Genomic DNA, 25212 nt, shown 5'->3' with positions numbered 1-25212 from the left:
GCTTTTGAGCATGTGCAGAAGGGCAGCACGTAGACTATATGGACAGAAGTATTGGGACATCTATACATTGCACCTACCCGAGCTTTACGACACCCGCCTCAGGCTGACTCGCCTTTGTAACTACAGCAACTTCCATTCTTCTGTGGAGGCTTTTGTAGGTGTCTGTAGGAAGTTTTGTGCCCATTCATCCAAAAGAGCATCTGTGAGGTCAGACACTGATGTTGGGTGAGAGGTCCCGGCTCGCAGTTCCTGTTCTACTTCATCCCAAACGTATTTGATGTGGTTGAGGTCAGGACTGTGCGGGCCAGTCCAGTTCTTCCAAACCATGGACCTTGCTTTGTGCGCTGGGCACAGCCATGCTCGAACAGAAAAGAAGCCTTCCCCAAACTGTTCCCACAAAGTTGGAAGCATACAATTGTCCAAAATATCTTGATACGCCAAAGTATTAAGAATTCCTTTCACTAGAACTAAGGGGATCTAGGATGACCTCTCGAAAAACAACCCCATAGCATTATCCCTCCTCCACCAAACTTCACAGTTGACACTCCTACTGGCCCAATAGTAGCATAGTGTTAGCCTATTATTAGGCTTAGTGGCCCAAGTGAAAATTAGAGGATAAGCATATGGCTGGAAGCAGCCCTGCTCCTATTCATGTGAATGAGAGTTGGGCTGAAGTTCCCTGGCCCCAGCACTACAGTGTATACAACTTCCGGTCTGTACAGCGTAGCCATGGCGTATGTAACTGCAGCCCCACTCCGATTCATTTGACTAAGAGCAGGGTTGCTTCTGGCCGTGTCCTTAGTATATGGCTTCCGACAGCCGCATCAATTGATTGGTCAAAGTCCGACATCTAGATCCAAATCAGATAACCTATCATCAATATCAAATATCTTCAGAATCCGGACAACCCCTTTAAGGCTTTGCTTTTATGTCGTCTTTCTTGGCTCTGAAAACATCATCATTAAAGTATCTTTCGTGTAGGAAACTTGTGGCCGCTGGATTCTTCCATCAAACAGATAAATAGGGTATAAATAATCAATAAAAAAAGAGGAAAGCGTTGTCTTCTCTACTATCTCCATCAGTTGGTGCGAACGTATTATTTGTCAGCGTGATTAGTAGAGCTTTCAAGAGATCGCAGAAAGTGCCTGACGGAGCATTATATCTGACAGGACGAGAGCGACGGAAGAAGCCATCAATACCAAACATTGTTAGACCATTAAAAAGTACAGAAGCCCAAACAGAACAAGTGTCAGAGAGTTTGATTAGTTGGTTGTCGACTACAGTAACTTGCTTGAAGTTGGTCAGAAAGCAGTAAAGTATCCCGGAGATTTTAGTAAAGTTTTCCTCTGTTATACTGCTTGTATACACTTGAGAAAGGGAATCATTTCCAGAAACGCGTTGCGTTTCGAGCATAATAAAGTTCGACTTTGGGAAAGCGCGGGTCCACCCCTCTTTTTTTGAAGTTCCTCACTTCAACCATTCTGCACTAATATAAGAAAGAAAATGCCAAAAAGTATGGTGGAGGTAACGTTGGTGTTACCTGTTGGAAGTAGCTCCCAACTTTCAAGAAGCCTTGTAGCCGACTTGGAATATAAGCCAAAGCAGAAAATCTCTTCAAAAAGGAAAACTACCCATCTGTACACAGCTGTGTAAGCGGCCATTTTCTTGTGGCCTGTGGGCATGCGCAGTCAGCTCTGCCCGAGGCCTAGAAGTCTGAACCCAGCTCCGGAAAAAGACGCGAAGAGAGGACGTTCCTGAAGAAGATGGAGGCGGCGCTGGAGAGTTCTCTCGCAGAATTGGGGACGCCCCCAGTGCTGTTTGAGCGCTAAGGACTGCCCAAAGTGCTGCGAGATACCTCATTTGCATACAGATGAAAACCGGATTATACACTGAACGGCAGCGTGGAAAAGACATCTAAAGGTAGGAGACGAAAAGCCTTTCTTAAGGCCATTCCTATGTGTGATCGAGAAGAAAATGTGATTTTAATGATAGAATCCTTTTAACAATTCTGCAAAAAAGGCCAGCAAAGCTATTTCTCCATGGGGACAAAGTACCCCTCCTATAGCAAGAAACTGGGGGAAAGGGGTGTTACTTTTTTTGATCTATACTTTTCTCAAGTTGGAAATAAATTGAGTATAAAGGGGTTATTCAGGATAAGAAAGCCTTATGTTCTGGACAGCAGGGGAGTGTGTAGACTTTTCTAGAGAAGGGCTCAATCATGGGGGGAATTTTTCCCCTGTATACAGTAGAGTCCCTTAGGTTCCCTCACCATACAGTAGTATGATGCCTCCAGGTGCCATAAAGCAAGCCTACAGAGTACAGGGCCCAGGGACCAAGCGGTAAGTATGATTCTCAGTACATACCTGTCCTAGGACTCCCTACTTCTCCTCAGGTCTAAGTGATGCCGGAACGAAGAAGGGTCAGACTTCTAGGCTTTTATGCCTCACCACAACCAACAAGGCCTTCAAGACTACTTTAACCCTGTGGCCCCATTAGGACAAAAAACCTTAAAGGGAAAGCAATGCTATATCGGTGGTGTGGGGCTCTCAGTCTCAAGATCAGTGGTGGTCCCAGTAGGAAGATTCCCACCGATCACAAGATGATAGTAGATCTTAGCAATGACTTTATGGGATGGGAATACTCAAGACTATGGCAAGAGCAATTTCAGAAGAGTTTCTAAGAGAGTCAACAGACAGATGTCAAGTAATGTTTCCGCTCTATGGTCGTCTTAATCATGAACCTGGTGATAACACAGTACTCCATAGCGCTGTCTTCTCCTGGGGCCTGGCCTGCAGAGCTCATACACCAGGGTATTACTATGCTATAAGGTCTTCTCTTGCTTTCTTGTATGTGTGGAAGGATTCTGGCAGAAGGATGATTAGTTTGCACGCTCCACCACCCCGGGAAGAAACAGTCTCACTGAGATAACACACACGTCAGCTACTGCTAAGGCGGGATAATGGGGATCAATATTCCTTCAGCAGAACATTCATCACTGTTAACCTTCTGCTAGGTAAGAGGTTTCTAGTAATCCTAATTTTACTTTTACTTGTGAAAAATAATAGGCAGACCTAGCAAATGCAACCCTAATGTTTCCGGAAGACTACTGCAGCATTACAAGGGTTAAAGGGATGAGGGGTAAGACACTTATTTTTGATGCAGTTTGTGATGCCAAAACCTGGTTTTACAATCCATTCCTGGTTTAGGCTTTAATAACTGCATTAGAAACCCTGAACCTGTATCCTATGAAAATGCTTAGTTATAGTCCACTGGCCGTCACACATAGGAGCAGGCTGGCCATACAGTTTATAGCAAGCCGTAGGGGGCTCAATGGCTGCAAGTTAGGTCCGTACAAGTGTTGTTTTGGGTTTGGGTGGCTCAGGTCCCTGATTTGTGTGGCTTAGGTCCCTGGAAGTGACATTATTATACTGTGTGGGGGCATTAAAGGGGCATCATACTGTGTGGGTGTACTAAAGGGGCATCATAATGCATGGGGGTACTAATGGAGCATCATACTGTGTAGGGGCATTAAGGGGGCATTATACTTTATGGGAGCACTAAAGGGGCATTATCCTTTGTCAGGTCACTACATGGGGCACTATACTGTGTGGGTGTACTAATGGGGCATCATAATATGTAGGGGCATTAATGGAGTACCATACTTTGTGGGGGTACTTATGGGGCATCATGGTATGTGGGGATATTAATGGGGCGTCATACTGTGTAGGAACATCATAATGTGTGGGGGTACTAATGGGGCATCATACTGTGTGGGTGTACTAAAGGGGCATCATAATGCGTGGGGGTACTAATGGAGCATCATACTGTGTAGGGGCATTAAGGGGGCATTATACTGTATGGGAGCACTAAAGGGGCATTATCCTTTGTCAGGGCACTACATGGGGCACTGATGGGGCATTATACTGTGTGGGTGTACTAATGGGGCATCATACTATCTAGGGGCATTAATGGAGTACCATACTGTGTGGGGGTACTTATGGGGTATCATAGTATGTGGGGATACTAATGGGGTGTCATACTGTGTAGGGGCATCATAATGTGTGGGGGTACTAATGGGGCATCATACTATGTAGGGGCATTAATGGAGTATCATACTGTTTGGGGGTACTTATGGGGCATCATGGTGTGGGGGTACTAATGGGGCATCATACTATGTAGGGGCATCATAATGTGTGGGGGTACTAATGGAGCATCATACTATGTGGATGTACTAAAGGGGCATCATGGTGTGTGGGGATACTAATGGGGCATCATACTGTGTAGGGGCATTAATGGTGCATTATCCTTTGTCAGGGCACTACATGGGGGCACTAATGGGGCATTACACTGTTTGGGAATACTAACGGGGCATTAAACTGTACAGGGGGCATTAATTCTGCATTATACTGAGGTGAGGGAACTAGGGGGACACTATCACTGTGTGTGGGTCATACTGCAGTGGTAAAGCTTTGGTGTAGCATCTGCCAGGGTTGCCCCTTGTGTTCATGTGTCTTCTGAACTGTACAGTGCTGCAGAATGCTGTCCATAGAAATGTATAGATAAGGGAAAGCAGGAACAGCTGCAGAGACGCACACAGAGTGAGACGCTGCTGCGGCTATTAGTAAGTGCTTTATTGTCTCACCCTACACTAGTTTGCCTGTTACACTGCTCAGTCCTGCTGTATAATCTCCTGCATGTTGCTGTTACTTCTGAGGGTATACTACAGAGAGGTAGAAGTGCAGGATCTCCTCTTCCCTATGTGTTCTCTATGGAGAGAAATCACAGCAGCAAGTTTCTGCAATACAGCTCTGGGAAAACTGACAATTAGTGATGGGAGCCTGCAGAGGGGAGAGACTGGTGACAAATGCCACATACAAGTCATAGAGTGACCGGTAATAGTGTCCACACAATAGCTTATTCTATAGGGTCACCTGGAACTACAGCTAGGCTTGTATCTTCTGGTTGTCTTAGTATTGCTTGTATATAGTAGTAAATGCAGTTACTAATCAAAGTTCTGTTCCCTTTACTATAGCGCACCCCTAAAGCCTCCCGCATTACACCTACATAACTTCGTGCTCGATCACTCATTTGCACATAAATGTGAAGTTTTGGTTAATAACTTTAAGCATTTCACATCTCATTATCCTTTACATAGCAGTTCCACTTATACAGATTATCTCGTCTTCCCACAGGGCAACCGTAAGCAGCAGAACAAGTTGGCATTTGTGAAATAACATTCATGTTGCACAATGTGAATTTGTCCTTGTGCCTAAAACCTGTGGCCTGCTGCCACCTTGTGGCGTGTCAGGGTGTTTGCAGTAAGTTCACATTTCCAAGTCAGCTTTTACAGTCCATCACTTTTTTACCTCTCAAAAATGGTTGCCAAGAAAAAAGACGTATATAGGAAACATGTTCCTGATATTCCCTGCCATGATCTGTTCCACATAAGTAAAAACTGAAAACATAAATTCAGCAATATCAGTCTGATCACTGACACTTGCCTGGTTTCTAATTGTCCCGAGTTCAAAATTTTCAAGCAAAATCCAAGTGAATTTGAGAATGACCTGACAGGCAAAGGGGAAGTGTCTGACAGAACCCTGTCCGCAATGGGCCGCAGACACTGTTTGGGGGCAGGTCCTGGGATAGGACTAAGGCTTGGTAAAAATATGGTTCCAGTGGTTAGTGATGGGTTGGGGTTGGAATAAGTGGTAAGGATGGGGATCAGGTGCAATGGGACTGTCTTTTTTGTATATTATCTTGTAGTATTTCAGTATGAATTACCTAAATACTGCAAAATATAGATCAGGGCTATTGGGTAGAAAAGACTTATCTGTTGTCTGCAGTTCCCTGCACTGCCAGGTGGCGACCAGGAGCAGCACTGAGCAGGTAAAACTACGCTGTGGGCCCTTTCATTTTCAGGATTGGTAGGTGTCCCACCGATCATAAACTGATGGCATATCCTAGCAATATAAATTCACTTTATAAGATGGGAACACCCCTTTAAGGGAAATCCTTCATAGATATCCTGTTAATGCACTGCTTAAAGGGGATGTTAATATCAAAATAAGAACAGCACTAGCAGGAGCAGCTTCACTATAGCCTAATTCTCACAGCTTGTAGGTTCTCTCTACTGTTTCTCTGATAACTGTGACTTTGTAATGCTGAATTTATATGGTCAAGCGTATCTGCACTACGAGATAAAAAGCCACTATGTACACTATGTATGTATGGTACAGTCTGCATGGCCAGCAGGGGGAGCTGTATAACCAAAAACTGTTCCTACTAAGAAAGATTGTCCCGGGTTTCAAGGAAGTGTCCCAGATATTCCTGAAAACTGGTCATGGTGCAAGACGATCTATATAGTGTGAAAATACTGACCAATATCACGGTGCCATCATGTTACAGAATCTATATGGTTAATAAGATTATCACAGACGTGGTCTCTCAATAGAGTCCAGGGTGTCCATGTAATGTGTTGATCTCTGACCATTCTGATACCAATACGGTATAATGTACATCATGTTTTCTTCTACTTATTATGTATTATTATTATATTATGTGTTTTGTATTATGTATCATTATTATGTTATGTGTATTATAGTTATTATATATGTGTATTATTATTATGATTACGTTTATTACAATATTTATTCTTTACTTTAGGTTGTAACTACATTATATAAACAGATTTTAGATCAGATTATAGTTGTTTTCTGTCTGACTGGGTTAAGTGTCCCACAAGCCGAACTCAGGGGCCTACATGTGACGTGGAGGTATCATTAATGTACATGTCACCTATGTCTGTAGATCTTTATCACCATATCCTAAAAGAAATATATATATATATATATATATATATATATATATATATATATATATATATATATTCCTATACAAGCAAAGTGCATCAAAACTAAGTGCATTTGATGCTCAGTGGAGTGGTGACTATTAACTAGAACTGGTGAGGTTCTCATTGAAGAGCAAAGAAGAATTTGGGCCAAAATAGGGACCGTCCCTCCAAAAGAGGGAAACTAGGGAGTGTTTGAGCTATAGGTTACATTCCTAGAATATACGGTATATAAAAGGGAGTAAGTCAGGGATAATAAATATATTGGGTACAGGGTGACTCCTACCACTGCACCCTCCGTCTCTATGCCCCTGTTGGGTAGTGTGTCCAATTCATACATCAAATGTGTCTTTAAAATATATTCAGGAGTGAGACTCGCTTTGCAAAATCTGCCATGGAAATCTTCATGTTGGAGATAGAAAGAATTCTTACTCCCAGTCACTTAGAGGAGAGGCTTGGGTGGAATTCACCCAAAGATCAAGCAGGAGGCTTCTTGTTCAGCTGATTTTTCAGAGAACAGAACCTGAATCTACTGTGTGAACATACCCATAGACACATGCGGTGTAGCCTAACTGATGATCACAGAAGACAACAAAAGCTAAACTTTATGTATAAACAAAAAGAACAACAACTCACAGCCATCTGCATGTATGTAGGATGATATTCTTGGATCAAGGAAAAGTCCTCGGATGGTTAAAGGCCAATAGCAAAAACCATGTAAAGAAAATATCCAGCACTGCGAAGACTTAAAAATATATATATATATATATATATATATATATATATATATATATATATATATATATATATAAACTTCTATTGGTTATATACAACAAAAACATGAATTTCAAAAAATTCTAAAAAAAACAGGGAAGGAAAAAAATTCAGGATCAAAAAAAATATGACAAATATACTAACACATATCAAATCTTACTTACGCATTTCAAGGCATGGCCCCCTTACTCATAGCACTAGATCCGAAGAGCAAAATCCAAGACTATATGTTGTCTTCAAGCAAACTCCATCAGTGCGATTACAATACATCAGGTTAAGGAGCATTAACCCTTGTTTACCCAAAACATATATAAACACACATATAAAAGAAAAGAAACAATCCATCATATACATATAATACAAAAATAACATAGACATACATCAGACAACAAAATAATACCGGAAACCAACTAGGTGTGTAAGTTATAATCACAACATAAATCACAATAACTAAATGTTCAGCTCGGTCTATGGGCGGTATATGTTATTATATGGCAGTGATGGCGAACCTTTTAGAGACTGAGTGCCCAAACTGCAACCCAAAACCCAGTAATTTATCACAAAGTGCCAATACGGCAATTTAACCTTAATAAGGTGTGGATCCACAATTGCACACAATTACAGACCTGCAAAATATGGTCATATGAAAGGGGATGTAAATAGCTTTCTTCTCCACTGTGACCCTCACACAGTTCAATCTGCTCCACTGTGACCCCCACACAGTACAATCAGCTCCACTGTGACCCCCACACAGTACAATCTGCTCCACTGTGACCCCCACACAGTACAATCTGCTCCACTGTGATCCCCACACAGTACAATCTGCTTCACTGTGACCCCCACACAGTACAATCTGCTTCACAGTGGCCGCCACACAGTATAATCTGCTTCACAGTGGCCCCCACACAGTATAATCCGTTCCACGGATGGGTGCCCAAAGAGCCCTCTCTGAGTGCCACAGGTTTGTCATCACGGTTATATGGCATACTCCAGAGGTGCCTGACAAACAGATCCTATAAGGTTGCGTTCAAACGATGTAAAATGGAGCGTGATCTATGGCGTGTCAGAGTTTGCGCACTCAAAAAGATCCCATTGATTTCAATGGGAGTTATGAGCGTATACGCCGCGTTATTTTGTGCCTGTAATTTTGCGGCCGCAAAATAACGCGGCGTATACGCTCGTAACTCCCATTGAAATCAATGGGATCTTTTTGAGCGCGCAAAATGCTGACACATGTAGACGTGCCAGCTTGCGCTCCATTTTACATCGTGTGAACAAACCCGAAGCGTAGTGTAAACAGAGCCCAAAGCTACATACATATAAGCGGCACATGGATCATATCTGTGTGCTGTCCATGTCCTCCATGAACCCTATAGATCTTATTAATGAGTCTAGGCCTCAAAACATACAGAAATAGGATATGTCCTGAGTTCTGCCCCCTATATGGACCGTGAAAATACACAGTTGTATGTATGGGGCCTTAAACATATAATGGGTGACAAAGCACTTGTTCCTCTGTCATCTATGGAATTGTACAATCCAAATATTAGGGCCCTTCTTAAAGGGGCTTTCCAAAAGTTTAATATTGTAGAACTATCCTTTGGATGGGTCATCAATATGTAATCTGTGGGATCTCATGCTGGAGATCCCCACAAATCCTACGGATATGACTCCCAGAAATCCTCTTTAGGCTAAGGCCCCAACAAAAAAACGGTGCAAAAAAAAAAAAAAATGCCGTATAAACGCAACTTTCATAGTGTTTTTGCTGAGTTGGAAGTTTTTGAAAATGCAGATTTTTTTATTTGCAATGTGTGGATGGGATTCGCCAGAATCTTTTTCACTTTGCAGGTACCATGAAATGCAACTTTTTTTGCCACAGCGTCTTCACAAGGTGAGGCTTCAGTCTTAAGGCTCACAAAAACTACAAGTAGGTCTTCATGTATTAGCAGCGCTGTACACAGCTGTACTTTACATAAGAAACAACACAAATGACCAAATCAAAGGTCTTTAGATCCATTTATGGGTCCATTCCCCTCTATAGGGCTCACAATTACAGCTCTGTAGTCAACGACGTGTGAAAACCCTCATCACGGCCAGTTTTTGTTGTGTAAGTGCGATCACATCTTTCATATTCTTCCAGTCCCCCTCCCCACAGGCTCGAGGACACCAGTTCACCTTTCTCACACCATCCATGACAATAGAAAGGGATGGGGAGTAGCACTCTCTTCACGGAGGTTCAGAGCTTCGTAAAATATTCCGTTTTATTGGCCTGTCCTCTGTAAAGACTGTGATGTCCCAGGTTAAACCGTGACTTACCCCGACCACAGCAAAAAAACTTGCCACCTACTTGTCAATTCGTGCACCTGGACCTGGACTTTGTGGCGGCGGCTCGTAAAAGATTTAATGGCTTTGCCTTGTTCTTTGAAGAGTTGTACTAAGAGGGTGTAACGTAGCATTGTGAAGTCCAACTTTTTAACAATCCGTTGACCTTGGTCACTGTTGCTTGTGGCTCTATAGGAGTCTTTTACACAACTTTTTGTTTCAACATTTTGTAACGTAGAAAAAAAATTGGTCGAAACTAACCAATGGCGTAAGATGATCAGTCACTTCACTGGTTTTTTAAAAACATCTGGTTTTATGAAGTCTAAAAATTTTCACGGATTCCTCACACACTATGAAAAAAAAATGTCAGTTTTTTCATATTTTTTTAGTGTTTATATGAATGTAGCCAAAGAATAACTCCGGAGGGAATACAGACCCTGTCGGATTCCTTTACATTTTCAGCAGAAACATGACGCGGACCTTCAGCTTTCTGCTGTGGCGGATGAACGGGGCTAGTCAGCTACACTTCTCTTAACACAGAATCTATGGCAAGATAGCAACTTAGGCCGGGTTCACACGGATTTTTTTGGTCCGGAACCTGAAGCGGAGGCAGCCTCAGGTTCCGGTCCAAAATACAGGTAGCTGCGACTGGATGCTGGTGCAGTGTAACGGCATCTAGTCGCGCACTTCGCTCCGGATTAGGCCCAGAGGAGTGTCTTCAGTAAGGAGTGTCTTCAGGTGGAATCGCGAGGCGGCTCCACCTGAAGAATGAGCATGTCCGTTCTTTTTTTCCAGGAGCCGGAACAAACCGGCTCCCGGAAAAAAAAGAACTGACCGGCTCCCATTGATTTCAATGGGAGCCGTCTTTTTGAATCAGGATTTGAGGCGGATACGGCCTCAAAATCCTGACCAAAATACCGTGTGAACTCAGCCTTAGTTTTTCAGCATTCTGCATCAGTCTCTGCCTCCTATTGAAAACAACGGGAGGCAGATTGAAGGCAGAATCTGGAGCCGTGTGAACATACCCTTACAGTGGTATATGAAGCCTGTGTCTAGCTTGTTCCTTTTAATAGTACATTATTCTTTAGAAGCAACCTAAACACGTATAACACGTATAACACATAACACGTGTGTGCAAAGTATAATTTATTATGGGAAAAGCATATAATGCAGACATAATGGCATTATATTTACAACCTTCATCGACTTATACTTATCACATTCATTTTTCCCCCCAAATATCAAGTAATCTATAAGAGACTTCTTACCTTGTATAAAACCAGTGCAGGATTAAAGTGAGAGGTTGCTCATAACTTACTGTCTAGTCACAACACTCCACTCATATAAGGCATTGTGACCTGAAGACAAGACCTGCCCATATGCCTTGTAATGGTAACGTCTAATTTATTCATACATTTCCAGGAGGAATAACAGAGGAATCGATCAATGCAGAGAAGGTTCTCTATGAGGAGTACAGACCTGTCCGGAGAGGTGATGGGTCCTCTTTAGAGTATTACACGAGACACGAATGAACACTTTCACAGTCATACAGGCATGAAGTGCCATAATAAATAGATTGACCTCATACACTATTACTGGTTGTATATAGTATATATGGTGCATTACATTGTAAACAGGACAACTGGCTAGGCGATAAAGAAGTACATACAATATATGTTCAGTACAATCCATAAGCTTTAACCCTCTAACCATTACCGTCATAGCTGTCAGTGAATAAAAATATTGCGCAATGAGATATGGAATCTGGCGTACAAGTCACCTTATTCTGAGGGGTCTGCACGGCCAATGATATCATAGGATAACCGTGTATTTACTGTCATTACTATATCCTCCTATGTCTGTTTGCTGAATTTTATAGTAGACTGTATTTGGTTATTAGGCTACTGTAATTGTAATTGATGACCTGACCATTGGATGGGTTGTGAATTGAAGATCATGGGAGTTCAACATTCAGGATCCTTGTGAATCAGCTGTTTGATGCAACAGTGATGTTCCCTGCGGGCTGCTTCCGCCTCACGGGCCATGTGACATCACATTCATCAGTCAAATAACTTGATCACAGCTCAGTCCCATTCAAGTAATTGGGCTGAGCTACAATACCAAGTACTGTCGCTGAATAAGTTTACAGCTTAGGAGGATAGGTCATCAATTATTTAGCCTGGAAAAGCCCTTTAACATTAAAGCACCCCAGCAGTTGGACCTCTGCTGATCAGTGGGTCCTATTGGACACATTTCAGACCATTTTCTTTTTATTTCACATGATTCATTGACTAATTGAAAGGCGAGTTATTTGTAGACCAAATTTTACATAAACTTATCATTGCTAATAAAAACTACCAATCTCTTTCATGTGGCTCTCTGAAGGGAAGGCCAAGGGTCTCAAACACATGTCTCTCGGTAGGTGTGGGCAGGGGGTATCCGGTGTTCACCTTCACAGTTCCGTTCCGCACCACGTTCTTGTTGAGCGAATGCTCAGATAGACTCATGCCCTTGGTCTTGGCGAGCGCTCGCATAGAGCGATTAAAATGAGCAGAACCTGTAAAATATAAGATAGCGCAGGCAAACTCCCCATAGGGCACAACGATGATATCCAGTCTCCGGTGCCTCTGACCTGGCCCTGGTAAGCGACAGACTCCCATATACTTCTTCTGATTTCCGTTCTCTTCGTGGCTCACCAAATCATCAGTTAGGAATCCTGGACGGATCAAACATGAAAGAAGGGAAGTAACATCAAATATTCGCTTTAATTAGAACAGGCCGTTTATCTTTATTCTGTGATGTCCGTGACGGCAGGTGATAGGAATGGTACATAGGATGGTATGACTAACGCATGGAAATTACAGGGCTCTCCTTTATGGTTCCTGTATTCTGCTAATAAATAAGTACTGTACATCTCCGACTCATCCCAGGGGTCTAGAACGTTGTGAGGATATGATTTGTGACCGGTTATATATGTTTGTCTCTTATGTGATGGGCAGTAATGGTTTCCTTACCTTCCAATTTAAGGTGGTCAATGAGTTTGCTAAAAACTCCTTTATGAGACTTGCCGTCAGGATGTGTGACTAATACGTCAACGTCGCCACATGTCGCTTTCTGTCGCCGGTAAGAGCCGCAGGCCACGCACAGCAGCTCTGGGTTTATGGCTTTGGCTGCTCTTCTAACCTAATAAATAAGAGGACAGATATCAATTCTAGTTACATTCTGAATTAGGGGGACCGGGTCATTTCTGGAGTATTGGACAGTCATAGAAAATAATATAAAAAGAGGATAAAATATAGAATGATATCCAGGATGACATGCTAAGCAGCAATGGGATGGTCGATTCATCACAAGTGGTGTCTGACAGTCCGAGATATCAGAACTTTATTATTTTTTTTTTTTTTAATGTAGATTGTGATCCCCACATGGAGATCACAATGCACATTTTTTTCCCTATCAGTAGGTCTTTGGAATATGGGATGGAAATCCATGCAAACACAGGGAGAGCATACAGATGTTTTTTTTTTTTGCCCTTGGTGGGATTTGAACACCAGGACCCATCGCTGCAAGGCTTCAGTGCTAACCACTGAGCCACCGTGTGGCCCTTTAGATATCAGATCTTTTGGATTAGCTAATGCCAGATTATAAGATTTTACTGCACTATTTTATCTACTGTTAGCTTACCCAATAACTATTACAAGTTCATATAGTTGGTGCTGTCTATAATATATAAATACATACAATACTGTCTGCAATAAACAAGTCCATTCAATACAGCCAGCCATTTATACATCGGTTCTCTGCACTGGTACGAAACGCACGCTATACAACCTGTAATACGGAAATGTAGGCCATTCTTCCTGTGTTATAGAGGTACACGCTATACATCCTGTAATATACAAGTGTACCCTATGTTTCCTGTAATACAGAAATGCAGGCTATACTTCCTGTAATACAGAAATGCAGGCTATAGTTCCAGTGGTAGGAAAACGCAGGCTAACATGTCTTATCCTAGTCTATCTTTCTTCCTCTATTCCTCAGAACCTGACCCCTCCATCTACAAGTTACCTTGCTCTTAATGCACTTAGTATCTCTGGCTGGTGACGGCTCATACAGCTTCAGTTATATGACCTTATTTATGAAAAAATGGCTGAACCATTGTCCCATACAACCCCCCTTACCACTTGTATCTCCCTATAAATATATAGATCATAGATTATAAGCTCTTGTGAGTAGGGCCTTCACTCCTATTATTTGATATGCTAAAGGAGTTATCCAGTTTTTTTAAAAAAACAAAACTATTTATATATATATATATATATATATATATATATATATATATATATATACTGTTTAAATTCAACACCATTTATCTGCTTTATTTTCAGCTGTGACGGTTCGTTTACACGCTCATTACTCCTCCCTGTGAGCAGTGCAGTCAGCATACAAAATATCACAACAGCACATGACCGACTTGCTGCTTTAAGCCACTCCTACTGACTTCGGGATGTGGGAGGGATTTATTACCAGGACAGATATGCAGAGTAGAAGAGTGTTGCACAGACTGAAGAAGAAATGTGACACAACACAGACCCCAGGGAGAGAGTTTGCCCATAGGCCGTGTGCGCCCTGTGATTTTATTCCAGGGCAGAGTGAAGAAGAGAGGGGTACACAGATTTAGAGCAGGCAGATGAATCATGGGAAATTTAGTTAATCCACAGATTCATTACATGTAAATAACAGTGATACAAGGAGCGTCAAAGTAAAATAAGGGAGCAGTGAGGCTTTAGCACTGCTGTGGATATACTTGCAGATATTTTTTGGAAGTTGGGTACCCCTTTAATTGTGATATTGTCTGTTCATGTACTCTCTTATTTGTAAAGTGCTGAATAAAATTATTATTAAACACACACAACAGTTCCTGGCCATACACCATACAGCTGAGTGTGCACGTGCTCTCAATAGAGAGAGGGGAAGAGGCCACTGTAGAAACCTCTGGTGGTGGCTTATGTTCAATAAAGACAAAGGATTGGCACACTTGAATTCGACAAGCACAATCCTTTTTTACCTGGACATTTGCCGTCTGAGGAGAGCTATGATACAACCATACACATGGTAGGCCAAGACCCATTTAAAGAAGACCTTTCATGGTTTGGGCACAGGCAGTTCTACATACTGCTGGAAAGCCAACAGTGCGCTGAATTCAGTACACTATCGGCTTTCCCGATCTGTGCCCCGGGTAAAGAGTTAGCGGTGCCAGTACCATAGCTCTTTACAGTCAGAAGGGTGTTCCTGACAGTCAGTCAGGACCGTCCTTCTTCACAGCAGCGCCAATAGCGCTGTGCTCTGAGACCAGGGAGGAACGCCCCCTCCCCTCCTGATAATACTCGTCTATGGGTGAGCACTGTGAGCAGAGGGAGGGGGCGTTCCTCCCCGCTCACACAGTACAGCGCTATAGGCACTGCTGTGGAGAAGGACGTTCCTGGCTGACTGTCAGGAACGTCCTTCTGACTGTGAAGAGCTACGGTACCGCTAGCTCTTCACCCGGGGCACAGATCGGGAAAGCCGGCAGTGTGCTAAATTCAGCGCACTGTCAGCTTTCTGGCAGTATATAGAACTGCCTGTGCCCCAAACCATGAAAGGTCCTCTTTAATGTGTATGGTCATTTTTTATTTGACGTTAATGGGAAGCATTCATCTTGTATTAATGGTATAGTGAAGTCCGCAGACTTCTGGCAGCCATGTTAACGGAATCCTCCTATATTATATAATGACATCTGCAGGGATCTGTAGGTTCTGCTGACTGGTTTCCTATAAAGGATTTGGAGCCCCAGTGACTCTGTAACGTTTTATTTTGCGACGGCCAATAGTGAAGAATAGCCCTAAATGAAACAGAGCTGGGTGAATGGCCGGTGACATATGTGTGTAAGCCCTTTCCCAGATGTGACAAACAATGCCAACGCTAAAGGGTCCGCAGTCCCCCAATATTGCCCTTTCTGTGTCGTCCTTTTCTTTATCTCCTTATAACAATTAAGGATCATCTTTCATTAGCAGAATAAACCCTTTAATTCTGTCTTGTGTGCCGGTGACATGCTTAAGAAGGTCACCGCTCTTTTCTAATGCATATTATGTCTCTTTTTAATGAAGATTTCTGAAGACCTGCTACACTGCCGTCGAGTGCAAAGCCCCCCCAAGATCTTGATGCGACATACAGCAAGGACAGTGGCTAATCCCTTAATCCCTTCTTTCTCCTGTGTAGCACCCACGGGGGCCCAGAGACCCGGGACGAGTAATCCAATCAACAACAACAATAGGGCCGGGGTCCTCCTCCGACAGCAGCCACAACAACCTGGCTGACTTTTCAAAAGACGGGGAGGAGAGAAAAAAGGTACTTGAAATTGGAAAAGTCATTCTTGAAAATCTTTTACGTGACAACCGTGTTTGAAGAAAAAAAAAAAGGAGGGGTGGCGATGGGGGGAGTCAGCCTTTGGCCTTTAATCATACGCATGGGAACAAGTTTCTCAGTGGGGTCCGGTTTGGTGCGCATTCTTTGAGGTCAGGCTGTGTGGCTGAGTGACAGCGTCGCAATGACCGATGCTTCCACGGTGATGGGGGTATGCAGGTGTAACATAAAGCGCCTCGTTCCAACCCACCCCAAGGGATCCTGTCACTCAAGCCCAACGTTCGGACTCTGCTGCCTTTCATTTTCTCAAGCAGACTGTCTTTGAAATAGTGTGTCCTGATGATCATCACAAAGAGCCGTGTTCTTATAGAAGCTTGTGGGAGAGAAAACCTTTTTCTTTGCGGAATATATTAATGTTGTGACCGCATAATAGAGGAGAAAGAAATTTCAGAGGCTAAAGGCACAAATAGACGGAAAACAAAGGCCGGAGTAAAGCGGAGTTTATCTGCACAGCTTGATCGTGTCTTCTGGTCCCATTCCCAGCAGCCAAAGATCTCACATGTAGTTTTTAACCTTATTTTAATCAACTTTTAGTCCCAGGAATTTGTTCATACATTGCCAGCTATTGATGAACAAAGTGACAATGCGGCCATCCATTATGTCCCGGCTGCATTCTGCGCTTTGTAGTCGCTGCACCTTGTCTGCATTCACGGAACAGAACTCGTGCAGACAAGAAGCCGAGCCCAAGGCAACCAGTTACAGCGCTTCTTTTTCTAACCTGGACTGGGATATATGAAAGCTGGAATCTGATTGGTTGCTAGGAATTTGGATAGGAATCTGAGTCGAGGTTTGGAGGACATCTTTCTGGATTCTCTGCTGACTGGTAGTCAAAAGATGGCTCTATCCATAACTCCGTTTAGACTGTCAATTCCGTTTCCAATTTTAAAGGGGATGTCCAGTCATTCTCACATTGGGGGTGGAGAGGTACTGCCTCAAGCCAGGTGGGATAGTTGCAGAGGCAGCCATCCGCTCCCCAGCAAACATTGTGCAAATATCCAGTTCTAGCTAATGGGATAATGCACATGCATTTTTTCCTTTGTTACTCCAGCTTCTATGAAACTACAAGTCCCAGCATGTGTACTTACTCTACTGGCCGTAACACTCCCATATAAATGAATGGAACATGCTGAGAGTTGTAGTTTCACAGCAGATAGCTGACCCCTGCAGTAGACCTTGGTTTCTCTGAATATATGTTCAACATCTGCTGCATGTGCAATGACGTCCAGGTGTCCTGTTTTAAATAGACAAGTGCACCAAGAACATCAGAGCCTTTTCTCAGCAAAAGGCTGACAAGCTGGGGTGTACACCCTCGTCTTCAATGAAGAACTGCGCAAACGCTGGAACCGCCAGGGAAGAGTCTCTTAGACTCATATTTGGATAGGGCTAAACACTGCAACTTTGGGTGTGACTCCCATTGTGCAACTAAAGATCACTGGGTCTCCCTGTTACTCCTTCACCAATGTTAGTGAATAAAATCACAAATCCAAATCTCATGACTGTGACTTAGTTGCAAAAGCATCAAACACTGCTCAATGTTTCTGCGACTAGAAGTCACAGTCATGGCACCCTCACAATGGATCTACATTCACCAACATTACTGAAGGAGTCGTCGGGCGACCCAGCGATCTTTAGTTTTAGTTCTTTTAACCAAGTTTTCAACATTAGTCAGCAAAATTTTTTCTGTTGATATCCAATTGCCCAATTCATTACTAACATCTGCCATTGTACACATTAGACAGTCGGATGGGTCGACAGGAAGCAGAAAGCTAGGGAGACATGCATCTAATGTGTACAACATCATTGATACAGTAAGAAAGCAAGAACATTAGCAAGAATATTATCTTACAGTTTCTTCAATCTGTCCAGCCTCTGTCCTGGGCATACGGTCCAGGAAATCTTCATAATGTTTCAAGCCAATAGCCTGCTGAGCGGTCAGGTTTGCCTTTGTGCGGATGTCATCGAGACTTCGAAATCCCTTTAAATAAACATGAATAATAAGTGACAGCTATCAGAAGAACCACCTACTATACCATCACATTATGCCAGAATAGTCACACCCCTCGTGGTGCCACAATACATGTCTAATACATATAACAGATCACAATATATCCTCCAAGAAGCTTTTTCACAGCCTCAATGATCAGCAGCAGCATCCACAGGCCAGGTATATATGGAGATATATATTTAGTTTGATCCATCACTAGTGGGTTGTAGCCCACGACTCACCTGCTGGTACCAGCTTTGGGCTGTCTTCACACCAGCTCCCCATATATTAGTGAAAACCTCCAAAGTAGTCACACTGTCGCTAATATGGTCAAGCTTGCGCAAATGTCCGCTGTCCAATATTTCCTCGATTTTATCAGCCATCTTCTTCCCAATACCAGAGATTTTAGCAGCTTCCTAAAAATGAGTTAATAACAAAGTTAATAGGTGACTATGCCCAAAATAATTCACCCCTTTACGCTATCATGTTATCTAATACAACAGGACTCCATGAGAGTCACCAAGACCATACAACATAAGATTAAAGAGGGTCTGACAGCTTAATATCCTGCCCTATGTGAGGTCGCCATCTCACAGCTACAGGTCTGTACTACTAGTGGCCAAAAAAATCTTGCGACGTTCTGCGACTAGGATCTCTGAGGACATATACCAGACATATAGCGAGGAATTAATCCACACTGCTAGTCTTCATGATTCCCGTAATGGCAGAAGATTCACCTGACTCATGGCGAGGAACACACCTTGTCATGAATCAGACGCAACAGGGTTACATACAGGATTGTAGAGTCCGTAGGCCAGAGCAACTCCTCAACAACCTAGTGGTGAAATGACGCAACATTTTTTGTGCTGTTTTTGCTACTAGGTCAATATGCTGTCCTTATATAGGGCAGTATACTAAGCGTACAGATCTGCTTTAAAGGCATTTTATTGTACAAGTGTGAGTATAAGTGTGTAGAGTGTACATATACAATTCTATAGTTTATGTAGTTATATAGGGTGTAACGTTGCACCAAATACATTGCATCATTTTTAGTCTCCCCGACAGCTCACTTGAGCACCTATCATGTAGTAGACTAGCGCACTGCCTTCTGGGAGAATTACTTTTCATCTATTACTATATTACCTTATAGCACATAGAGTTAGGACTACATAACTCCGCATACAGATCACCAGATCACCCTATGAAGTGTATGCAGACACTGGTACAGCAGGGAATGCTGGGTAATTTCACCTCGCTATGACTATATGTCGGAATACATAACATGCTGATATAGTCGGATAATTTACCTGGGCTGACGTTACTGGCTTATGGTAACTTTTAAGGGCGTTTATGGCTTTGGAATAGCCCAGAGATCTCCATCGGTCTCCTTGCACAGAATACGCCTTTGCCAGCACCTCCAGCTTATCTGTGATGAACTGGTTATGGTTCTGTTTCTTGCTCTCAGATGACTGGGCGCACACCCACTTTCCTGCCACTGTTGTGTTCCTTTCAGTCGTCTTTTCACCATCTTTATTCTCTGGAAGTGTTTGACCAAACATTAATGCGTCCAGGTCTCCTTGTGTGACACCGACATCTTCTCCATCACTGACTTCATCATCGGAGCCCTTCACCTACAATGAAAACTCTCCTTCATATTATGTATTACAACTAATGTACTGTATGGACTAAGGTGTCTCCTGGTACAAGGACTTCTCAAGACCAGGTGGGGTCTTCCTTTGCTTTAGGTCACAGATGTCTATAACCTGTGGAAAGCCTGGGTACCGTGTCATAGAGGAAACAGTTTGGTACCTCTTTTGGCAGTGCCCTTTGGCTCAGTATGCCTTTGACTTGGCACCTAGGAACAGTCTTGCGTACCATTAGGTAATCTATGTAGTATTTTATAGGCGTCATACTTCCATGGGGCATAATATGTGTTAAAAATGCTATTTGGCTTGACAGGAATTCCCTCATCTTATAAAGGGAGAGTTTGCCCATCATAGACTGCTGTAGGATAATCCATATTGGGCCGTCCATACAGCGACTGACACTCCTTCAAGTGCCTCTCAATAAAGCTTTGAGCCACTTGCCTTCCCCTTCCTCCTACTACTTCACAACCCTTCTCATTAGAAACAATGCTTTATTGCTACCTTATAGCCAGCACTGTGTCACACTGGATGTAAGTTTGTGATCCCTGACAATATTAGAATACCCCTTTAACCTCAACTATCTTTAGGATATCGGATATCAAACATGACTCTTTGTGTTGCCGTGCCTTAAAATTTTTTAGTAACTAATTTTTGTTAAATTGAACCCAAATCTTTTATTAAAAGGGTTGTACCATGTTCATAATGGATCACTTATCCTCAGAACAGAGCATAAGTGTGTAACCAAAGGGATCCAAGTGCCGGGACACGCAACACTCTCACAAAAATGTGGGGAACCAGTTGAGCACGTACTCTGCTTCTCCTTGGTCCGCCATTTCCGGTATTTGTAGAGGTCCCCATCATTTAGACACTTATCACCTATCCTCTCGGGAGGTGGTACGTTTAAAACTTGGCAAAACTCCTTTAAAGGAGAAAAATCCCTTTAAATTAGTAGGTTTCCACTGGCAATAAGCTGATCACACTGTATACCACTGCTGGAGCCCCAGCGGTTCTATAATCTGTGAAAGAAAAGAGTAAGTGATCACAGCCACAGCGCCACCACAGGCAAGAATGAAACATTACATGGCCCGACTGGTGCAGGAACCAAGAGATTTATGAGAGATTTCATAGATCTGTCAGAACTAGGTAGGACGTGGCGTAGATTTACATTCTAATTCACGCCAAGAAACTGGCATGAGTTTTGTGAAATCAGTTAGGCCAAGTCATCGCTGTCTCATCCCCCCTCTCCCCCCCCCTACATTTGGCGGACGAAGCATGGATTGTGGCTTGAGGGCTCGAATTATGATTTTCCCCAATGTGTATACATGTATTGGCCCACAGACCACAGTTTTCTGCTCCAGCTGATAGACGTAGCTCATAACTGAATGAATATATTGAATTGTCACAGAAGGAGAAGGAGAGGATGTTGTAACCCTCACCTGTACTTTCAAGTCTTTGCTGTCACTCATCTTGGAGACATCAGAAGCGAGTTGTGTGTGTGAGCAGCTGGCCGCGGCTTGTGGCCGTTCATCGTATGGCTTCATGTCGATCACAATATCCCCGCGCCTTTGTTCTGGCTCTGCCTCGTCCTTCACATCCAGGTACCTGTCGCACGATTATAGTCATTTTAAGAATCATCTTTATTTGTGGCTCTATTGAAGTGTCAGACAGAGCGCTTTAATACCCAGAGGGCACATACCAGAGTATAGGGCGAAACATGACTATTATGTGATAATAGGAGACCTCAGGAGCAGCTTCTAGGAAAACTAGGAAGTCAGAGAGATATTTACCAACACGGGTACACCTCTGCAGCTGCCAGCATAGTAGTTATATGTGACAACATCAATACAGGGTTATTTACAGTGCAAAGATTAAATCCTGGACCCTCCAATGTCTCCTGCATCTCCAGAACATCAAAGACGCTTCATGTACCCGCTGACATGTCCATCTACAGACAAGATGATAGTAGTTCACAGATATGTAATGACTCTATACCCAGTAAAGATCCCTTGTTCTATACCTTTATATCTGAGCCAATATTCGAACCAGTGGTGGAAAGGAACGGTATTACTTTGTCTTTCCGCTGCAGGTTCCACAGGGTTGGTATTTGGTGCAGAATCTGAGGTGGAAAACCGCCTTAAATTCCCCGATGTTAACCTAATCTTATATTGTCTTCATGAATTATATCTTTGAGTCCCATATATGTACAGTGTACTAAGTCATGCATACATGGGCTTGGTCTTTGTACACATATGGGACCCTGATTATAATTTATGAAGACACATGAGGTCACATGGTTATGTCATCTATCTGCAAGGATGTGACATCACAAAAACAAGAACAAAGACCCACTAGTACATACTGACATCACAGAAGAGTCATCCTTTATTAAAGGGATTCTACCATTAAAACTCTTTTTTTTCTCGTTCACGCGTTGGAATAGCCTTAAGAAAGGTTATTCGTCTCCTACCTTTAGAAGTCGTCTCCGGCCTGCCGATCGGTTTAAAAACCTGGATATTGTCGGTACGCAAATGAGTTCTCTCGCAGCACTGGGGGCGGGCCTCAGCACTGAAACAGCACTGGGGGCGTCCCCAATGCTGTGAGAGAACTCTCCAGCGATGCCTCCATCTTCTTCAGCAACCGCCGCTTCACTCGTCTTCTTCCGGCTGGGGTCACACTTCGACACCTGCGCAGTTGGCTTTGCTGAGTGCACAGGCCAGCGGCCATTTTTTGGAGGCTGCTTACGTGCACATGCACAGTACGCTCCGTACTCCATAGAACTACAGGAGCGTACTGCACACCAAGTGCTGTTTGAGCACTGAGGCTTGCCACCAGTGCTGCGAGAGAACTCATTTGCATACCGACAAAAAACGGGTTTTTAACCGACCGGCGGATCAGAGACAACTTCTAAAGATGGCAGACAAATAGCTTTTCTTAAGGCTATTCCGACATGTGAACGAGAAAAAAAAGAGTTTTAATGGTAGAATCCCTTTAAAGCTTACACAAGTAAAAGTATGTTTTAAATGACTGATGAACATCTGAGGTTAATCCATTTTTAGAGATCCAAGACAGACCTCAGTCTATTGAGCGATCCATCAAAATGGCCTGATATATGACATGTTCTACTACTGAACAGATCTGACATACGGAGATCCATTCATTTCAATGGGGCCATGTACTATCTCTTAAAAAGCAAAATGGATAGCACATGCCAGTGAAACCTTGTCCTGTGAATAAGCTCTTAGTCAATGTATTACTTGGTTGGCCACTCATCGGACTTACTGACATATAAGATACAAGGAGTAAATCCTATGGCTGGGTCAGTCATGTCATAAAAAGTTTGACTTGTCATAGTAAAAAGTCAGAGGTTTTGATCGATGAGGATCTTTGTGCTAAGACCGGCATTGATCGCTGAAAAGGGGGCATAGCACTCATCTAGAATCTCTCGCCCGTTTATTTCAGTAATAGATGTAGGTCTCAGCATCGATCCAAACTTCTAAAATGACAAGTCATAAGCTCAATAAAATGAGCCTTCTGCAATGATGATGTAGTGACGGTAGTGAATACCTGTCCGGGATGAAGATGCTGTACCCCGCTGTGTTCTCAATCTTCTTTTCTTTAATACACAAGCTTAACCAGCTACACTTCACAAGCTGCGCACCCGCTGGAAACCTCTGCAACTTTAACAGTCGCAGAGCTCGGTCACAGTCCATTCCTTCATCCACTATTATATGCGTCACCTCAGGGCAAAACTGGCCGTAAACCTGACCGCCGTTCTGAATGATCTGCTTCTGGAATATTCCTGATCTAGCCTGGCCGATCCCGGCTGTGAGTATGTGAGCATGGACTCCAGCAAAACATTTTCCTATATAGGTAGAAAAAAAAAAGATGCTTAATAAAGTTTAAAGAAAAGCTGAGAAAAAAAAAGACATAAGTTCATCCAGCAACACTGGAAATAGCACAGCGCCATACATCCATACATTGTGCAGTGACACATATTAGTACTACAGCCTTCCATTTACCCTAAAGAGGACATTTCACGTCCTCAGGGACTGGCGGCATTATACCACTAGAAAGCTGACTGTGCCCTAAATTCAGTGCCGGTATGCATCCGGGTGCCAGAGATTTCAGCTTTCTAGCAGTATATAATACCGCTTGTGCCAGAGGACGTTACGTTGACATTAATGGGAGCTGTCCCTGTACAACTGATCCAGGTGGGGGCCACCTGTCTGCCCCCCACTTATTGGATTTTTATGGCCAACCCCTTTATGGATCTTCAATACAAGTGACTTGAGAGCTCCACCTGCTCTAGCAGCCTCTGGGTGCCGGAACCTGTTACACGTGCAGCACCGCTCCTTTTCAAGTAATAGGAACTGTACTGTAATTCACTGGAACCATCGCCATACATTGGAAGGGGCTGCTGCGCCGCTTCTTTTACTTGAATAGGAACAGAGCTGCACACACCAGTCACCCATTACCAGATTCCAGCACCCACAGGATGTTAGAGAAATCAGCGTGTTGGACCTTGATAGATCATATATGGATAACCTATCCTGTGAATAGGTCATCAGTATGAAAATTCTATTTGGGACTGCAAAACCCCTTTAAGGTCAAAACCAAGCCCCAGTAATGCTGCAATTTTATGGTGATCAGTGGGTGACAGAAGATGATGGTGAGGCCTAGTCCTAAATGCTTTACCCGTTTCCCTCTCAGTATGATACCAAAACACCAAGTTTCCGGCAATGACCTTACTTTATTCCATATATTTAGAGCACTTTTCATGCTTTTAGGATTTGGATGCAGACTGTTGCTATGATGTGACTTGCTTACCTTGAACGTCCACATCTGCTTTGATTTTCTTTGTGTCCTCTGCGGGGTTGCTGCTTTCTCTCACTCGTTTTACTTTGGGGAACGCTTTAACAATCCCCCTTGGTTCCATGCACACACGATCTAGAAGGGAAAGCAATAGTAATTTTACTATCCGAGAAAAAAAAAACAGGTCTCCTGTACCAAATATTCCAGAACAAGAGGCCACAATGCCATCCACTAGTGTCCAGTTGATGTAAATTACATATTGCAAGACAGTTCTTATACATGAAGCCGAGACTGGAAATTGGAAAGAGGTTCCAGGTTAGTTCGTCAGAGGACTATGCCGTCCAGCCCTTACCTAGTGTGCTTAT

At 43.1% G+C, this 25212-nt stretch overlaps 1 protein-coding gene across 3 annotated transcripts in view; it reads right to left on the bottom strand.

Moving 5' to 3' along the window:
- Positions 1–11148: 11148 nt before the first annotated feature.
- POLL (DNA polymerase lambda) overlaps positions 11149–25212 on the bottom strand; it is a 17339-nt gene continuing 3275 nt past the window's right edge. For all 3 annotated transcript variants that reach the window (XM_075258677.1, XM_075258675.1, XM_075258676.1), the window contains exons 2-9: positions 24863–24982; positions 23600–23897; positions 21472–21637; positions 19697–20020; positions 18632–18805; positions 18252–18380; positions 12958–13126; positions 11149–12659 (exon numbers count right to left, since the gene is read on the bottom strand). In XM_075258677.1, the coding sequence (XP_075114778.1) occupies positions 12298–12659; positions 12958–13126; positions 18252–18380; positions 18632–18805; positions 19697–20020; positions 21472–21637; positions 23600–23897; positions 24863–24971 (1731 nt within the window). In that variant the 5' untranslated portion in view covers positions 24972–24982 and the 3' untranslated portion in view covers positions 11149–12297. The remainder of the gene's footprint in view (positions 12660–12957; positions 13127–18251; positions 18381–18631; positions 18806–19696; positions 20021–21471; positions 21638–23599; positions 23898–24862; positions 24983–25212) is intronic.

Source organism: Leptodactylus fuscus, chromosome 10 (genome assembly GCF_031893055.1).
Source record: "Leptodactylus fuscus isolate aLepFus1 chromosome 10, aLepFus1.hap2, whole genome shotgun sequence".
Classification (NCBI taxonomy): domain Eukaryota; kingdom Metazoa; phylum Chordata; class Amphibia; order Anura; family Leptodactylidae; genus Leptodactylus; species Leptodactylus fuscus.
This window is presented reverse-complemented; position numbering and strand designations above follow the sequence as displayed.